At 44.2% G+C, this 19,057-nt stretch overlaps 1 protein-coding gene across 6 annotated transcripts in view; it reads right to left on the reverse strand.

Annotated features, from left to right (window-relative positions):
• Positions 1-18,421, reverse strand: part of LOC310875650 (protein phosphatase 3 catalytic subunit alpha) — a 95,966-nt gene extending 77,545 nt beyond the window's left edge. For 3 of the 6 annotated variants that reach the window (XM_083788940.1, XM_083788938.1, XM_083788937.1), the window contains exon 1: positions 18,129-18,421. In XM_083788940.1, the coding sequence (XP_083645066.1) occupies positions 18,129-18,198 (70 nt within the window). In that variant the 5' untranslated portion in view covers positions 18,199-18,421. The remainder of the gene's footprint in view (positions 1-18,128) is intronic. The other 3 variants (XM_083788942.1, XM_083788941.1, XM_083788939.1) reach the window with 1 other exon arrangement.
• Positions 18,422-19,057: the final 636 nt, after the last annotated feature.

Consider the following 19,057-nt stretch of genomic DNA (forward strand, 5'->3'; position numbering starts at 1 on the left):
CGTGATCGCACCTCACTGGCAGACGAAGACGTGATGTTGGCATTTCTAGAATGCAATTACTATACGCAATACGCATACAAGGAGGGAGTGAGGGCGGCCATTCTATATTTGCACCCACACTTAGCAAACAAAGCAGAGCCGGGCCGCCATGAGTCTGTGACCCATATTAAGCCATTTAGACATGAGGATGACATTTTAAAAATGTCTTCTAAATCCTGACAAAAACGGATGTTTCTCAAACATTTTCATGTAAAGGCCGTTGACCCCCATCTGAAAATATATTGTTCCAGAGAGACCCCCCCGCCCAGAAGCAAATATATGAGTTAAAAACGTTTGCTCTGAAAGAATATAAATTCAAAGATTTGCGCCACAGTAGACCTACAAGCTTGTATAGCGCGGCACTCGGTGCCGTGCTTGTAGATCTGCTATTTTTCAATAGCTAAACATAACATAATGCTTAAAAACACCAACAGGGGTTCCCGCCCAGAATGGGTTAAAACAGACAACAACTGTAGATTAAACTTCCCTCGCCTCCCTTATATAAAACTTGTTCAACTTAAAAAACAAACTGCTGACCCCTTTCCTGCTCCGAGACAGAACAGCAGGCTTCCCAAACACGATACAAATCGATCTACTTTAACTGAAGCCTTTCCAGCAACTTCTTTTTTTCCCCCCATATATCCTTTGATGTCTTCTTTTTCGCCTTAGAGAAAATGACCGTGCGACTACAAGGACAGCAGCATGCAGGCACAAGACTTGGCAAGAGGGACCATGGCTGATCTGGGGGACAGGTGGCCAGCCGATGGGACTGCACAGCCAGTCATCCACTGACTCCTCACCTCCTGCCAAGACAACAAAGAAGACCCTCCTGGGTCCTCTCTCTCTCTGTTTGCCGACTACCTTTCATTCTGCCCGTCTGTCTGGGGAAGGTGGAGGCAACGAAGAAGAGTCATAGAACAAGGAAGGGGCAGGCAGGTGTATTATTAAGGAAGTCCTACTACACACCACAACAGCTATGACTCAGCACGGAGGAGCAGCGGCTAACCAACACCAACCCCTCTCCCCCCCCCCCCCCCCCCCCCCACACACACACACACACACACACACACACACACACACACACACACAGTCACAGATAAGCTCACGGACATTCATGCACATACATACACACACCACATGCACCTTGTCTCGCCTACTCTCCCAGGCCCTTTGAAGGAGATCTACTGTACCAGAGGAGAGCTATATGACACAGCCCCTGCTGGTTGTCTAGCTACTATTATCCTGGTTCCTTGTGGGGCTAAAAGCGACTAGAACGTAAATCATCTGGATCATTTTCCTCTCACTGGAAGCCTGACCTCCATTGTGCAGAAATAACGCTTAAAAAAAAATCTGCCCAGCCCAGAGTACTTACACCGAAGGTACCATCTGTGCCGGCTTTATACTAGTAGTGTCCCAGAGATTAAAAAGGTGGCTTAAGAGGCGCTTTCGAAAGACGAAGATTTTCTGCGATCCAATCAATGTTTGGGGAGTAAAGAGGACATTTTATATTTGTATCAGTCATTCTTCTGACTTTTGGTTTAACACGTAAAGAGCTAAAAAACGTTAAAAAGAAGAGCTGAATTACGGGCTGCTGCTGGTTAATGTAGTGCAGGCATCATTAGCAATGTGCAACGGAGGTCATTCACCGTTTCTTCCAGGCAGAAAAATCAGGCCAAATGCCAGTGTCATGTCGGCCCAGATCCTTCACGGTTAGGGTAGTCCGTACGTTCACAACACAGAGAGGGGGACATTTGACAGCTTGAATGCCCGAAGGGAAACTGTGCTCACAGACGCTTTTCAGCTGCAGTGCAGACAGATGCTACGTCTACCTCTTTGGCTTTAAACCTTTTCTAGTCAAGACTCTCTCAGTCCAGAGAACCCGGAAACCCACAGAAAGAAATTCTAAACATTTGATCCATTTACTGTTTTTGTTATGCTTTGAACTTTTTTTTAAATGCACCCTCTCCTGTCTAGGTCAACTGCTTCTCTTCCTCTCCTGACATGACATATTTTTGCTAACTGGGTTATTGTAGGGCCAAGATTTATTTATTTATTTTTGACCCAAATGAAGCCAGTTTTTGGCAGAATTTAAATGTTCTCTCTCCATCAGATGTGGGAGGGCAGTTCAAAACGAATGTTTTTTTTGTGTACACGACAGTGGCAGCTGCAAGGCATATAATAAAGTCTGGTTGGTCCTTTTGACACACTATACATTCACCTTGGCCTTCTTGATGAACAGCAAATGCACCCCGTCAAGACATTGCAGACTGCATAGGCAATGTCTTGGTGTAAGTAGCTATATATACAAACACACACACACACACACACACACACACACCCCCGCTTGTCAGGCTGCAAAATACTTTGCCCTTATTAACTGCCTTCAACAACACAGGCATGAGTTACAGTGAGCTTATAGCCATTATATCCAGCATTGTTGCTGTCACACACGCAAGATTATCCCGAGATCGAAAATGACCGTGAATCAGGTCTAGGTTAGGAGGTAGAAGGGAATGATTGGACTCAGAACCAATTTGGCTTTTCCAATTGCCGTCCCTGGGGCAGACCTACGGCACATGCACACGCAGGCTCAATATGCACTCCGAGATATACTATCCTTCGGGCCGAGCGGCTGATTCGTATCTCGATTTGGCCGTCCCTAAGGCATGGCGCATTCCTCCAGGGGGTGGGGGGGGGGGGGGGAAGATCGGATTACGTTCTATACAGGGAGATGAGCCTAGGGGCATTATGGGCCCTTTCTGGTCTTACAACGTGGGTCTGACACGGTTGAGCTGTGGAATGAGGTGCCCGCGTGGCGCGTATAGGTTGGGTAAACACTGAACAGGTAAGCGCAGACCCATAGGAAGCACTGTGTAAGTCATGGTTGGAAAGCTATAGGAGGGTGAAACCTCAACCAGAAAGAACAGTGCGGAATATATCGTAGGATACGTTTGTAGGCGTGCTGGGGGCTGCTTGGAACACACAAGTGAGAGAGAGAGAGATGAGAAAGCTTGAACCTGAGACCTGAGAGAAAGAGTCAACATGTGTGTCTTGGATTTACAGTATGGGGAAATAGACAGCAGCGTCTAGTCTACCGAACAACAGACAAGCTGTCTGCTACGGACCTGTCAAAGGAAACATCCTAGTGTAGCATACCAGGGACTCTCGGCTGTGTGGGCACCGATACAAAAGGCAGAGGAGTCGAGGACATAGGCAGACCCACGCACAAAGTGTTTCACGACAGTGTTGCAGGGCAGGTTACTACTGTGCCTGTGTAACTAGATAGAGAGCAATAGAGAGATACACACACACGCACAATTGCACGCACGCACGCACGCACGCACACACACTCGCACAGCTGATGAAAATGACATACGGCAAGCATGTCCGTGTAGAACTAAGGCGTGACAAAGGCTCCAGTCGCCTACAATGGACCGCATGGTTGGCTCGAAAGTGCACACAGAGTGGAGATTAGCTTGTTTAAACATCGTGTAAACTGGTGATTTCACAATTCAGGTTTCAGTAGGCCAATGATGACCCAAAAAAAGGGTTGGGGTAGGGTTAAGCTTTCCGGCCGAAACACAAAGAAGGATATAATTTCTTGATTGTAAGTCTATGGCCTTCTAGAACGAATGAATGAACGAACGAACGCGCACGCACACACACACAGACACACGGTCAAAACGAGATACCGGATCCCACACGATCGATAGCAAAACCCAGCCATCAATACACCACACTGTCTTTAGTGGCAAAGGGAAGCACCACAAGGCCATTTGACAGCAGAAAAAAAAAGATATAGTGAACAATCCATGAGCCCCTCCCCCTCCTTTTACTGATCCAATGGGCAGTGGGGCTGACATACTGTAACTGCCACGACAGATTGGCCAGTGTAACGTATGGGTTCCTGTCAGTGTTGGGACAGGGGCAAGATCAATGGGAGCCAAATGGGCCCGTCAGGGTCCATTTGGTTCCATTTGTACACTCTCTGAGTTACAGACCCATAAGGGTCCATTTGGTTCCCAATTATCATTTATCTGGGGACCCCCTGGAACTCCCTCAAGGACCCCACTTTGGGAACCACTGCTCTGACCTCTCCCCAATCGGAACACGGCTGCAAGAGGAGCAACTACGGCCTGGAGAGAGATTCGTTTGCGTGGTCGACGGACGGAGGGAGCCCGCCTTCGGCAAGTCAGCACTGGCAACTGTAGATGCAGAGTATTTCCAAGTCAAAGCTTTACAGCTGACCTCTCTCACGTGTTGCTATAGCATGCCTGGCAAGCTCAGGCTACAAGAAGGGCTGCACAAGTAATGGCAACAGAAGAACATCTGGATACAACATCACTTATTCCAGTCCAGTAACGCGATACCGTTTCTACTTACTCCACCTTCATATTATACTGTATATAAATTTGATATACATACTGTATGATATACAATTGTACTTAATGTATTGTTTAGCCACTTCAACCCTATGTACTATGTTCTCCGAAAATAGCTGATCTACTGTCCAAAGCATTTCGTAGAATTGTTGATCAACAAAAAACTGAGATATTTTAGATCATGTTCAGCTCAGCCTTGCAGCAAAACATAAGCTACTGTCCCAATTTAATTACCCAATGTTATGCAGTCCTATACCATCAAATATATGACTCTTATGCGGGTGGTTCTGAGCTGCAGGGTATATAGACCTAACCCCATTTCCATTGATTCTAGAGTGCTCGTGTTCGTGTTTCATTTGTAGAGAGTAGACAAATTACTCAGACGAGCCCATCTACCAGAAAATGACAGATTGTACCACGCTGTCCTTCTGACTTGCCATATGGTGTGGGGGGGGAAGGGGGCAGCCAGGCAGGGAATGTGATCAACAAACATCAGCAGTATACATTCACATCACATACGTACTGTATGTGTACAGAATACACACCCACACACCAGTCACGATTCTGGCTCCGGTCTGCCTTTGCAGTGGGCCCAGCGAGGCAAACACCCTCCCCTCCCGTCCTCTCTCCAAGTGGGCACAAGAGACTGAGTGGCCTGCCAAACAACAGCTCTGGGGCAAACTTAACCCTTATGCGTGCGGCGTGGTCATCGTCCACCGTGATTCACACGGCAGCCATTTTGCTCGTTACGTCATACTTCCCGCCCCCCCCCGGGGGTCCAAATTTCCATCTCATGAATATAGTCTCTAACCTCGTTATGTTCAAAACCGTTTACATTTCAGGACTCAAATTCAAATTGATGTGAGGTGATTAGCGGTGATTTTGTGCACCTGCACTGTCACTATACTCTAAAGTATACTTTACACTACACTTTACATTACACTATACTTTAAAAAGGAACCTACATTCAGTCACTCTCCACACTGATGAAGGCTGGATATCCGAAACGTTCAAAAATGAAATAAATATTTTGAACTGAAGTCTTGGCGTGTGTCAAGACTGTTACCGTTATCTTTGATATGTTTCGAACGGGTAGCGCACCTACAGTCAGAGTGCGGTGGTGACATGAAGAGGATTTCAATTCCAAAATAGCAAAAGTAGCAGATCGACAACCTTAAAGACGCTGCTTGCAGACATGCTACTTTTGCTGCGTTTGTGGTATGATCGAGTAGCAGGGCATTACAGCAATTTACAAAAAATATATATACACAGAAAGTTAAAAGATGGAGATAAGAGGTTTCTGCCCGACAGCAATGATATGGTTGACAAAGTCGGTCTATGTGAAACAGTAGATGCACTTGCATTGATCCCACAAGGGTCGTTCAGTTGTCATGGCAGTACTGCAGTGTAAACTGTAAAGTAACTAACTTTTACTTCTACTCCACTACATCTCAGAGCCAAAATGTGTACTTTTACTCCACTACATTTATTTGAAAACTTCAGTTACTAGTTACTTTGGAGATTTGAATTTTGATTAGAACACACATTTGAAAATAGCTGATCTACAAGCTTGCTAATTTCAAAAGATTTTGTACACATTTTGAACTTGAAAATTCTGCGATATTAGTGCTTTTACTTTTTAATTCAAATCTTTGCTTCTGGGGGGAGTCCCTGGAACAACATTCTTTTCAGATGGGAGTCGGCGGCCAATTACATATAATCTTGGGGGTCCTTTACATGAAAATGTTTGCGAATGATTCATCATGACGATGATGAATCGTTCCCAGGTCAAAATGGGTTAAATGACTATATATAGAATACTGTGTACAGATTTAGGTCATGTTTGGACAATATCTGTAGGAGTAACTACAATTGCCTCCTGGTGCCACTACCCCCCCCCCACACACACACACACACACACACACACACACACACACACACACACACACACACACACACACACACACACACACACACACACACACACACACACACACACACACACACACACACACACACACACACACACACACACACACAGTTCAAAACATAGTTCAAAACATAGTCTCTGCCATGCCATCAGCCTGGCAGAGTAAACCGGTAGTAATGTACTACGGGCAAAACCAACAGGAGATCTAGGGTCCTTTCTCTGTGGAGATATATAATCCTGACTAAACTCTAGTCTAGATTGAAGATGAATAGAAGATGAATTTGTGATACCAGTTTAGCTGAGAAGCATTAAAAGGCTAATAAGACAAACATTCCTTAAATTCCTTAAAAGAACCTGGACAAGAATGAAAACCATGCCCTATAACCATTTTTCTTGCTGGACATATTGTACAAGGTCAAGGATGAAGAGTAACTGTAAGAACAAGGCTCGACTTTAAAACAATATATTTTCCTGCATTAGCACCAGGCTCTTTCCACGTACATCAACACAGTGACAGGTGGATTGCGGCATCCATCGAGACCCACCCAGCTGAAAGTGTTGATTCCTCTTTTGTGAACCGCACTAGGGAAAGCCAAGCAGACGGCCAACTCACCTGTACACAGGATAAGAGGGTTAATTTTCACCCCAGCGGTCTATAATTAACGTGCGTGTGTAAATAGACCTGAAGGCCTAGACTCACCTCCAGCTGTATTTGTATAGCTGGAGTTCCTCTCTTGTCCACGCACACACACGCACGCACGCACGCACGCACGCACGCACGCACACACGCACGCGCGCACGCACGCACGCGTCATTTAGTGGTCTCTAAAAGGAGACAAAAACGCCATTAATTCCGTCATTTGGTGGTCTCTAAAAATTTGATAAAAACACGTCCCAATTAGAAAAATTAGGTATCGAGGCTAAATTCAGATCTGAACAGAATTATTTTCCACAATCCTCTTAATTTCTAAAACCTGAAGAATATCACACATCGACTTATCTGAACTAGTCAGTCAGATAAACGTTAAAACGTTTGAGAAACTTTCTCTCTCCTCTAATGGTTTTATGTCCTTACTCCTTTGTTACTCAAACGTCTAATGATGAGTCCAACTCATTACAGCTAACCAAAAGTACTGATCAGCCCATTAAAGGGGTCTGTGTGTGAGGAATCAAGACTCATGGATTCTTGTCCAATGAAAACCTGTCCAACAGAGGATTCCCAGGAAGAAACACACACACACACACACACACTAGCGTCCCACCTGCACATAACTCCAGGGGTCTCGTTGCATGACGGAAACCTATTGGAAATGCACCAAGCACTGAAATGTTAGGCCTGAAAAACCTAGCTTTGGCCACTCTGGAAGCTTGGCTGCACGTGCATCAGTGTGAAGCCATGTTTGGCCAGCGCCGTCCGTTCCCAGTGCCCACCATGCCTTGCGATGGCCAGCCAAACCAAACCCTCCGGCTCTCCTCCCGTCGCTAAAAAGGCACAGCCATGAAGTATCCAGGGGGAACCCCCCCCATGGCGGCACTGGCAACTGATGTAACAACATTTCCCCCATTCCACCGCAAAATAAATAAACGAGTCATTGCGTGCCACTGGTGGGTGGAGAAGGAGATATGAAAATGGCATTTGTTGCAAACGAAGCCTCGCGCCTCCTTCGAACCTTTAACATTTCCACGTTTGACACTTTTATGGAGGGTCAGACGGAGTGAGCAGGTAGTGTTCCGGTTCTTATGTGCAAGGACACCTTGACGTGGCACTGTGCTGGTTATAGACACATGTTGACAGAACCGCGCTTATAAACCTCGTGACCTTTCAGTTATGCAACCGTGCATATCTCTGTTTACCACTACGCTATCCTGCCATGGCTGCCTCCTTCCTTTTGATCTGGATTGGTGTACCGGTGTTACAGGGCAGGAACCCCTTTTGGTGTTTTAAACATTGTTATAATTTAGCTATTGAAAAATATCAGATCTACAAGCTCATAGCGCACCACCGAGTGGCGCACTATGAGCTTGTAGGTCTGATATTTTTGAAAAATCGTAAAAATGTGGCACAAATCTTTGAATATATATTCTTTCAAAGTGAATGTTTTTAACTCGGGTCTAAATGGGTTAAACACTTCCCTATTATTGGCCATGTCATTATATATTTAAAGTGGGAAAATTGTCAAAACTTGTCAATTTCCAAAATGTTCAATACATTTTGCCAAAATTAGGGAAAATAGAAAATTTCCAAGCATGTTAATGGACTATTTTCACTATTCGTCATACAACAAGTGATCAATTTGACGATTTTGTTAACATCGTCCAAACAAAACAATCTGATTAATTAAAGAAAAATCGATTAAGCGTACAGCCCTACTTGGGCTGATGAGTCACATATATTGTTGTCTACTCAACCGCACAGAGCAGTATAAATCAAGCCCTTAGGGTTTCCCCCGTGTATGACGTAAGAGGCAAATGGCACCACAGTGTGATAAGTCACAATATTAATCGTTGTTATTAAAATGACAAATGCATATATGCAATAGACATTACACACACACACACCCCGCAGACAAACACGGTTGCATTCCCCAGATGTGCTGGCACAAGAACATGAACCCCCCCCCCAACCCCCCGTGGTGACAAACTTTCCCTACTAATCCGCTGTTTACAGGCAGCATACAGATGGCTTTTCACATTTCACCCACATTTAAATACAAATGGCCACCTGCCACGGCACAGCAGCACACATTTGTTTACGTATGCGCGTTTGTGTGTATACGTGCAACGCTGTGTCTGTCTGTGTGCGTGCGTTTTTTATGAGAGTTTGTGTATACATCTGTGTGTGTGTGTGTGTGTGTGTGTCACACACTGCAGCGTGCAGGGGCTTGTCCCATCTCTCAGAGCAGAGCTGCAGCCCAGAATTTAGCCTTCCATCAGGCATACAGACAGAGGTATGTTTTTTGAGTGGTGCTCAACTACTCCTACATGTGTCTGTCTGACTGTATGTCTGTCTCTGTGTCTGTCATGTACGTCTAAGCACGGAAGTACCATTCTTTCACCACCAAGTGTCACTGTTGTTTCTTCTCAGATCTACAAGCTCACAACATGTTGCCGTGCACAACACCTGCCAAAGTGGCGCTCAACAGCTACAGTAGAGTACTACGAAGAACAGTACAGTATGTGTTTATTCACCAAAGGGCACCTCACTGCTTTTCTCTCTTTTTTTTTTTACAAATGAAAGCAACAAGTGTGGCGGTCGAACTCTGGGGCAAAACACTGCGTGTCCTAGATTCTAAATATATTGTCAATCATCATTAAACATTTTATCCAACAACAAAGCAAAACGAACTGTATTCAGCTCCTCATATACGTTCTTATTTAACAATAAACTTACCGGTATGTGTATTGCAAAAGCCTTTACATACAGATGTACAGTGAAACGAGATGGCAAGTAATTTACTAAAACCACAAACATTTTTGAAATGTGGAAATAAGAAAAATAAATCTATAATTAAAAAATTATAATAATAATAATAAATCAAAAATCGATTTGCTTCAGAAATTTAAAGCAAGTATTCCGACTCCAAGCTGACCTGGTGTAAATGTGCACATACTTAGTGCTAAACGTTCTGAACTGTCCAGTCTCATCTCCAACCCCAATAACCCCTTAACCCATCTGCTGCCTCCTGGTGGACGCAGAGCCGTTTGTAATGTAACACACGCTGGACTCACATCCTGTTTGGGCCTTAGAGTATATATATGAATAGAGAAGACACCCAGAGGAAATCTTGAGGCGAAATGGACATAGTGGCCGAATGAAGGTATTGCAGCCTGGCCCCAAACACATGAACGCGCTGTCCGTTGACTAACATTGTACACGTTCACGACGGACGACGCTCGTGCGCGTTCAACGGCAGCGCGTTCATGTGTTTGGGGCCACTCACCATTGCAATCCGTCCCAGAATGCACTCTGTTCCTACCAGGAAGGAGGAGTGAATCCGCCTCATGCGCTTTTGAGCAACTTAATGCAAGTGGATGGGAGGAGAACTCGGGTGTCTTCTCTATAGATATATAACTCTATGGTTTGGGCAGCCATCTTAGATGCTAAATAAATAGCGCCAATGCTAGCGAGCTAAAATGAAGCTATTCTTTCACTAGAAAGCGCCAATGTTCCCATCTAGACCACCGGATAATCAGCAAAGACCTCCGAACATCGCACGTTTTATCCAAACATGGAGAGCTCCATAGCTTTCGAATTATTCAGCCTGAATAAAAGGGAGGTGAACGGTAGTGCGGTTGCGCAATCCAGTCTAGGATCGCTAAAGTAAAATATCAATAATAAAGCTTATCAGACGGAGCGTTACGCCAGAAGCAGTTGCCGGTTGGATTCCAACTGGCGGAACCTTCCGTCAGAAGCAGTACATTTATTAAATATGTGCTAGTTCCTACTCTCCAATGAGAAAGAACTCCCTGCCCCTCCCCCAAACTCCCAGTGTGCCGAACACCCGACATGTACTTACATTTGTAGTAGACACTATTGATTGATCTGCAAGCGTGCCATGGACAGTTCTGGTGGGGGATCTAATGACACGCCACTGTGTCTGCTCTAAATTACTTTTGTTAGCCACTGTGGCTCACAAAAAGGAGTGTGTGGGAGTGGGTGCTCGCCAGCCATGAAATAGGAGATGGTGGCGAAAGGAAGAGTAGCCTATAGTATGTGTACTAGGACTGGGCTGCTTTAATTTATTAAAAATAATAATAACACAACTGGGTAAGAGCCACTCTATGTGTGATCATACAATTTATGAAAATGTATTTAAAAAAAATTAAGTAATAAAATACCGTGTCAGTCATCACTTGTTAGTCATCACTTGTTAGTCATCGCGCCATTTAGAAGGGCACAAATTTATAAGGCTCGTACGTGTGCCAAATCTGCATATCCATAAAACTGTACTCTTTTAGGCCTCAGGTGACAATCTCAAATGGCAAAGATGGGTAAACGACGACAGTATTTTCCCCCTCCATTGCATTTATATCAACCCCGTCGTCCGATTTGTTCCCATGAATTAGCAAGCGCAGCGGCTAATGCACGGAGTCAGATTACAACCTCTTGAGTAGAGCTGCCTTTATCCCCCCTATACGGAGCGTAATCTGTCCAAAGCCACCGCTTTGCCGTGCCCTAAATCCACAACACAGCCTAATTCCTCTTTAATCTAATGAGGGGACGAAGGTGCACTCACACAGGTTTAGAATGCCACTGACCGTGTGTTTGAGTGCAACATCACAAGTAAAAAGGTGGCTCTGAACACCACCAGAGAGCCAACCAACAGAGCCTCAGACAAACAATTGGCCCAGGGCTCGTTTTAGTTGAGTAGAGCATCTGGCAACATCTGACTCCTTCCATTTCCATTCGTGTCGTGTCGTGTCGTGCGGTCCAGAGTCCTCGAGCCTTGCCTGTCTGTTTCCGATTTGTCTGCTGTTTGACCATTGCCTGCCTAGAAGAGCTGATTCTACAGCCTTCTAAAGCAGTAGTTCTTTCACAATATGGTCGAAGAAAGAGACGACATGCAATGCGAGAGTGCGAGAGCATACAGCTCTGCTTAGGGTGACTTTGAACACTGCTGCAATGTGAGCCAATGGAGAGACAATTTTGGATTATTCTTTTAATCCATAGAGCAACTATTGGAGATTATTTTTGAAGATTAATTATTTCAAACTTTTGCCTTGTTTTTGGGCTTCTCTGCCTTTATTTACAGTATATACAGGAAACAGGGATAAAGAGAGGGGGAGTGACACGCCGCAAAACTCGTAGGGATCGGGATTCGAACCCGCAATGCATTAGGGCCTACAGGCATGTGGTTATTGTGGTATGTGGCCGATATGCCAGCAGGTGCCCCCGATAATTCTTATTCTTAAACAGCGAAAATAGATCTAGAAGCTCACAACGCGATGTGTGTTCTGTTGTGAGCTGCTTGCAGATCTGCTATTTTCACTAGAAAGTAGTCATTAGAATGTTTATGTGGTGCAGTACTTGTTTTAGACTAGTCATTGGTTAGACCAGTCATTAGTCCTACAACTACAATCTATCTCAAACCCTCACCCTAACCTCCCACGGGGCAGCACACCTAAACCTAACCCATGTCTAACCAATGACTAGTCTAAACTAAGTATGCCCCCTGTTTAGGCATTGATATATTATTATATTATCAACAACTTTCTTATAGGAAATAAAAAGTATATATATATATAAAGAAAAACTGCTTCTGGATTATTTGATTAACCTACATAGCAAAATAAATTAAATTATTGGTTCTAATTCTAAATATTGGTTTCGATACATTTCGGTTAATTGCCCAGCCCCAATATCTTGCCAATACATCATAGTCACATCACAGCAATGTGCTTACATAGCCAAGACCTCTAACATTGTTTAATGATGCATTCAGTCTGGGTTGATGCCTTTGTTCTGACGGGTACAGGCTTTAGTTCCGACATACTATTGATCCGAAACCTCTATCCCTAACCTAACCATAACCGCAAGCACGGGAGCAGCGCATGTCGGACCATCGCATGTCCCCGCGCTCCGGACCTTTGGTCACTGTCGGATCTGCATGTGCACCCTGTTCTGACTGCAAAACAATCAGTGCATTCTCCACAAGCACTGCAGACTATTAGCAAGGCTATGAGGAATGGCTCATTTTCAGCAATGGTGGCCTGGCTGTGTCCTCACATAAGGGAGGGCATTGACTATCTCATTTACTGTGGCTCCTAGGAATAGCTGAGGGGCTAGTACCATGATCCTCTTTACACACACCCACAACCTGTCGGAATCACCTACAATATTGCATATTTTTCTCATAATTTACAAAACAAGAATATACAGTAAGTGGAGAAGTCACATAGAAGGAAAATAAGAATGCGGCAACCTTGCATGTACTGCCCTCTCAACAACTTGTAATTTCTGTGACGTTAACAAAAAGAAAAGAAAAAGCTCTTATGGCGCTCCATTCATTATCAATGGCATGTAATGTTTGTGCTAGGACTAAATAGTCGATTTGTTCATCAACATACGACGTAGATTCTCCATTAATTGATAATGGCATTTGATGTTTGTGTAAGGACAAGAATCTACACTATAGCTGAATATAGGAGGGGCTGGCGCCACACAGAAACGAACGAAACAAAAAAACAAGAACTGATCAATTATCAGTAAATTACCAGTGGCTGCCTTATATCTCCAGAATTGTGCTATGAAATGTACCTGACGTGCACAACGATTTTAATTGGTTTGTATTTGTCACAATGGCCAAAAATTGCACAACCTCTACACTTTAGTGTCAAGCTGGTGGCACTGAATTTAACAACAGGATCCGTCGAGGTGACTCTGTAACTGACAGTGTAGCCTTAGCCTACTACAAATGGAACCAAAGGACCCTTTTATAACAATAAACCCTGATGGAAATACAAATGGACTGTTTGTATTTGGTTGCATTTCTGCACTCTCAGGTAGCACATTCTCCAAGCCATTAGATGTCGCACCTCATGTGCACAGCTGTCGGTTGTAGTGTTGACATTGGCTTGGCAGGTACAAAGAACATCTCTCATGTGTCAAAGTCGCGCAGGTCCAACGGGGGTCCCCACGGAGGCACGGTAGTCTGCGTGGGGATCCGAATGTGTTATTTACTGTAAAACGTGTCTGGTTGCGTCCCCCCCCCCCTCTATGGGTTGCGTAGAAAGGCAGCCAATCTGAACTACTCGTCAGTATGACTATATATCAAAGTTTGCATGGCTATTCATAGACCAGTGCTTTTCAAAAGAAAGAAAACTGTGGTAAGAAACTGTGATATCTTCTGATTTAGCATCTTCCCTTTTCCTATCAGGGATCTGAGAGACATCATTTGTGTCTTCATTAGTAGCACTGTGAGACAGAACAAAGGATCAGGGATCTGAGAGACATCATTTATGTCTTCATTAGTAGCACTGTGAGACAGAACAAAGGACTGAATCACGAGAACAGCAGACAGTTTATACGCACACACCGATAAGCCAATTCACTCACAGTAACAACATAACAAGGACATACTCTGGGGAAACCGTAACGACACAATTAGCACATTACACAAGAAAGCCTCCTTTTCCCCACATTGGTACCATCAGCGTGTCACATCGAAGTGATTCATACAAATAGTGATAACCACAAACACACACCATGGCAGCCTAAAGCGCAACACTATGGAGGTGATTACACACACACACACACACACACACACACACACACACACACACACACACACACACACACACACACAAAGCCACGATGAAGTATGTGGCATTACTTAATGTTCTGTTCTATAAATGACTCTGCCATCCAGCTGGGATCAGTGGCCAGCATTGCGAACCCCCCTCTATGCACGTCTGAGTGTGAGGGCCTCTCTTCAAAAGTCAAATGTCAGATGTTATCCATTCCCGGTCATAGGAAAGGCCCCAGCTCACTGTCGGGGAGCACGGAGGCCTCGCCTCTCGGCTGGTGGTGTCGGGAAGGGGAGACACCATTACTAACCTCGTTTTGCTTTGTAGGGCACTAGCTGCAGTGGCCATTACATGTATATGATCTTAATGTGATTAAATGCACTGTTGTAACCCTTATATAACCAAGCAGGGCAATGGAAGATTACGTTCTATGATGGTCCCATACGACATTCCATCTGTTGACGTAAATGGTAATACTAAGCGGCTGACAAACCATTCCATGTTAAATATCCATTCAGATTCATGGTTATAGAGCAGGGAGTGTTTTTAATGTTTATATCCCTGTATCGTGGGATCAGGAGGACAAGACAGACGGGGGGGGTGAATCCTGCGCTCCTGTCTCAACAGATTAAAACTATGAGCAATTATAACGGCATAGTGCCTTCCCGGGGAACGTCGTGATAGCGCATTTGGAGAAGAACAGGTGGATGCAAACCACTCGTGATAAATTGGACTGACAGCCTGCAGCATGGTGAACCGGGGCAACAAATGACTTCACCCGTAATGTAGCCTCCAGTTATTTTAGATGGGCTGCTATGTGTACGGCTCTGTGTTGTCACAATAGGACTGACACATGGCCCAAAACAATGATGTTGCATGAATTTAGTCGTGGGGGAAATTACTTGACGGGGCGAACAACAGCGGCTGTTTGAAAAGCTGTCAAAAACACTGGACTTTGAAATGTCCTGACACGCCGATCTAAAATGACCGGTGATCGATTATATATGTGATTAACAGGAAAATTCAAAGGACTCCGATTTTCTGCTTGAAGCGAAAGTGTGTCATTGACAGACTGGGCTAGCAACCAGTGCATCAGTGGTAGAATTTAGATACAATATACGATAAGCAGAGAAGAAAAACTAATCGATAAGCGATTCAATGTTATGTTATACTCAGTCGCACAGTGGTGTTGCGCAAAAACTGTGAAAATAGCAGAGCTACAAGGTCATATCATGGTGTTCTGTGACATTTTGTGAGCTTGTAGAATAGATCAGCTATTTTCACTATGACTTTTATCTACTTTTAGGCTACGTATGACATGCCCAAAATAGGGACATATTATCAATTGATTATTTTATTAATTGATCATGGATTTCTTTTATCGCTTAAATATATTAGATTACTTCACTTAACTTTTGCAGCCCTATAAACAAAAATGATACTGAGAGGTGTGAACAATTCATCCACATCAAAAGGGAACGGTAGCTTAACAGCCTGACCTGGGCAACCAGTGATATTGGCAAATCTTTTAAAAACCTATATTTGTCATGTATTTTTCATCACCCATCAACTTGCTATCCGGGCTGAGAGCCGGGAAGCAGGTTTGAAATATTCATTGCAAAAAGCATCCTAGACATGGCTTGCTTGACCCCTATTTCCAGAGCCAAACGTAGCCTCGATACGGCTGTTTGCACCCTCTGCTCGCTGAGAAAGGTTGCAGGTTCATTCACTTAATTTAGGCAATGTTTTTTTACCTTCTGAAATGTTGCAGGCAATGCCCAAGAGAGTAGCTGAGTGGAACTATATTTGTAATGGGCTTCAGCATGCAAGTGCCCATGGCTTTCTTTTCAATTGACTGCCCTGAACAGTGCACCGTTCACAACATGGTCATCTGAACATTGTGATGTTGACTTTCCTCCCGAGTCCCGACTCACTGCTGCAATCTCTCTCTCTCTCTCAATGTCTTAATGTCCAATGGTCACCAATGATGCGGTCATTTTCTACTGGTGGATGATGATTTGATCATTTCTACTGGTTGAACTACTTAATTTTCACCAAAAACAACATTACTCAGCGACTCACTGCCTGTCTTTGCCCCCTGTACTCCTTTGCAAGGCAATGCAATATAGAGAGACAATGGTTTTGTTAAGTATTCGCTCACGAAATACTTCACTCGCCGACCTCGGCTTCGGAGAAGCCTCCCGTAGAGTGAAGTATTTTGCTCACTTCACTTACGAAAACCTTGGTTTCTAAAGAAACCTTTTTCAATATTGCAAACCTGTGCTGGGGATCCAAAGGAAAATGAACACACCAGCACAGAGATGTTCAAAAACAAAAGCATATAAATAACTCAGAATGCCACAAAGGAGTCGCATTCAATTTCTTACACAACAGAAAAGGAAAATGTGAGGGGGCTTGATGCTGCAACTTGAGTGGAACGCTGTCTGAACAGAGTACACAGTCAGGATAGCCATCATCACAACTCAGACTATAGAAGTGGTCCTCAAACTCTCATTTCAATGACCCCCAAATTCATATTTATGAGCCCCTTATCTCAAACTCAAATGCTTTTGTGCCAGGGACTGCCTGCCATAAGAGAAGTTACAAAAATAATCATATGCTCAACAACTCATCCTATTATCAGCTTATAAGTTGGTTATTTTTCAAGTGTTTTTATTTTTTCAAGTGTAAAATAGGGTTAGTGGTTAAGAGTACTGAGTGTGATGCCATTTCGTTGTGCTGGGGTCCTGGGGACCCCCCGGGAGTCCCCACTGCCCAGACCCCCATTTTGAGGACCACTAGTCAGTCACTAGACTTCTTATGCACTGTGTAGGAGACAGGTCTGCCTGATTACTGCATTTGTATGGAACACTGCTAAGGTGGAATGCTGGTCCTATAAACAGACCAGAACCAAGGGGAGAGAGGGAGAGAAAGAGAGGGACAGAGAGAGAGAGACTCCACATTACTACTGTGCATAGGCTACCAAATCAATTATGCAATATATTAAATATTATTATGCCATGATAACAATAAAAAACAAAAGCCAAACTGTTTGGTAATGCATGCAAAATAGGGGGAAAACGCCCATGGGTTGAATGCAATGGTTGTGCAACAATATAACCCTGCATAAATACAATACATTGCTTTCTTTCTGCCCGTGCACTGGGCACCTTGATGATCAACATGAAATTGCTCATGCAAACTGGCATGCTGTGTAATCTGTGCATTCGCCGTTATTGACAATAAAGGCGAGTGTAGCCTACGCGATTATGATGAGCAGATATTCTACTATTCTTTTGCACCCGGGGAGACGGAACATGACACATTTTTAATGTAAAATGCAGCGCCTCTTTGCCCACAAACTGGAGTTGTTACTTCCTACTTCAGGGGTGTCAGGCTCAGGCACCACCACACCACCAGCCCCTCTGTGAATTATTTTCGAGTATGCCACAACAAAACGAAATCTTTGCCTCTTCTTTCTGTTGCAAATGTCTGTTTATGTATATGGCATGCGATTTCAATCAACTTACATTTCACCACCCTATCCGTCGTAGATAACTTCGGGTCATCATCATTCGGCTTGTTTTCGTTTTCGGACATTTCCAGTGTGATATATATATATTGAGATCTACAACAAGAAACTGTGTCTTGAAAATGATCCCGCCGGCGGTGTTGCCCTTGTGTCGAACAACTCAAGTCTTATCCGAGAGGAAGAGACCGCTGGGTGATCTCACTTTGGCTCCGATCACTCGCCAAAAATACTTGCAACAGGGGTTACAATTTCAGTGCTAGTGGCTGTAGCTCCGTCTGATTTACTGTTACACTGTATCAAGTTCCCTTTCTGCAACGCAGTGCGCAACCAAGCCTGCAAGCTGCTACGACACGCCTCCAAACCCCCCAGACTGCTTTCCCATTGGCGGCGGAGAGAAGGCAGTAGCTCAGCTTTTACATGGATTTTCATCAAAGGACTATTTCTGTGTCAATCTAGTGTTGTATGAATAAATTATGAAGTCAGTATATCCAGCTCTGTGTGACTGGCTGGCAGTGGCAGAGAGAGAGAGAGAGAGAGAGAGAGAGAGAAATCATCATCCGTTTTTGAATAGAGCTATTAGCTACAAAGGGGGTGGGATGGGGTCCAAATGCTCTGTCCCATTCTGTATGTCATTGGAATTGCATGAGCCAAATATAAGGGCCAGGGGGGCAAATGGCTTCACAAATAATGTGTAGTGAGAATGTGGTTTGCAAAAAGGCGTCCACACTCCACAGGCACAGATTAGACACTCCCCAGGGTACATCTACTGAAGCCCCCTGGCCTATAGAACCACCACGCACCCACAATCACTCACTACACACCAAGGGAGACCCAATGTTGCAGCATTTTGTTGCAAACAAAACAGTCGTCAAAATTAATGCCTATTTGCTGCATAGCATTTTTGATGATCAGTCAAGTATTTTATAT

The sequence above is a fragment of the Protomyctophum parallelum genome, assembly GCF_964188405.1.
Source record: "Protomyctophum parallelum genome assembly, chromosome: 18".
In the NCBI taxonomy this organism is placed as follows: domain Eukaryota; kingdom Metazoa; phylum Chordata; class Actinopteri; order Myctophiformes; family Myctophidae; genus Protomyctophum; species Protomyctophum parallelum.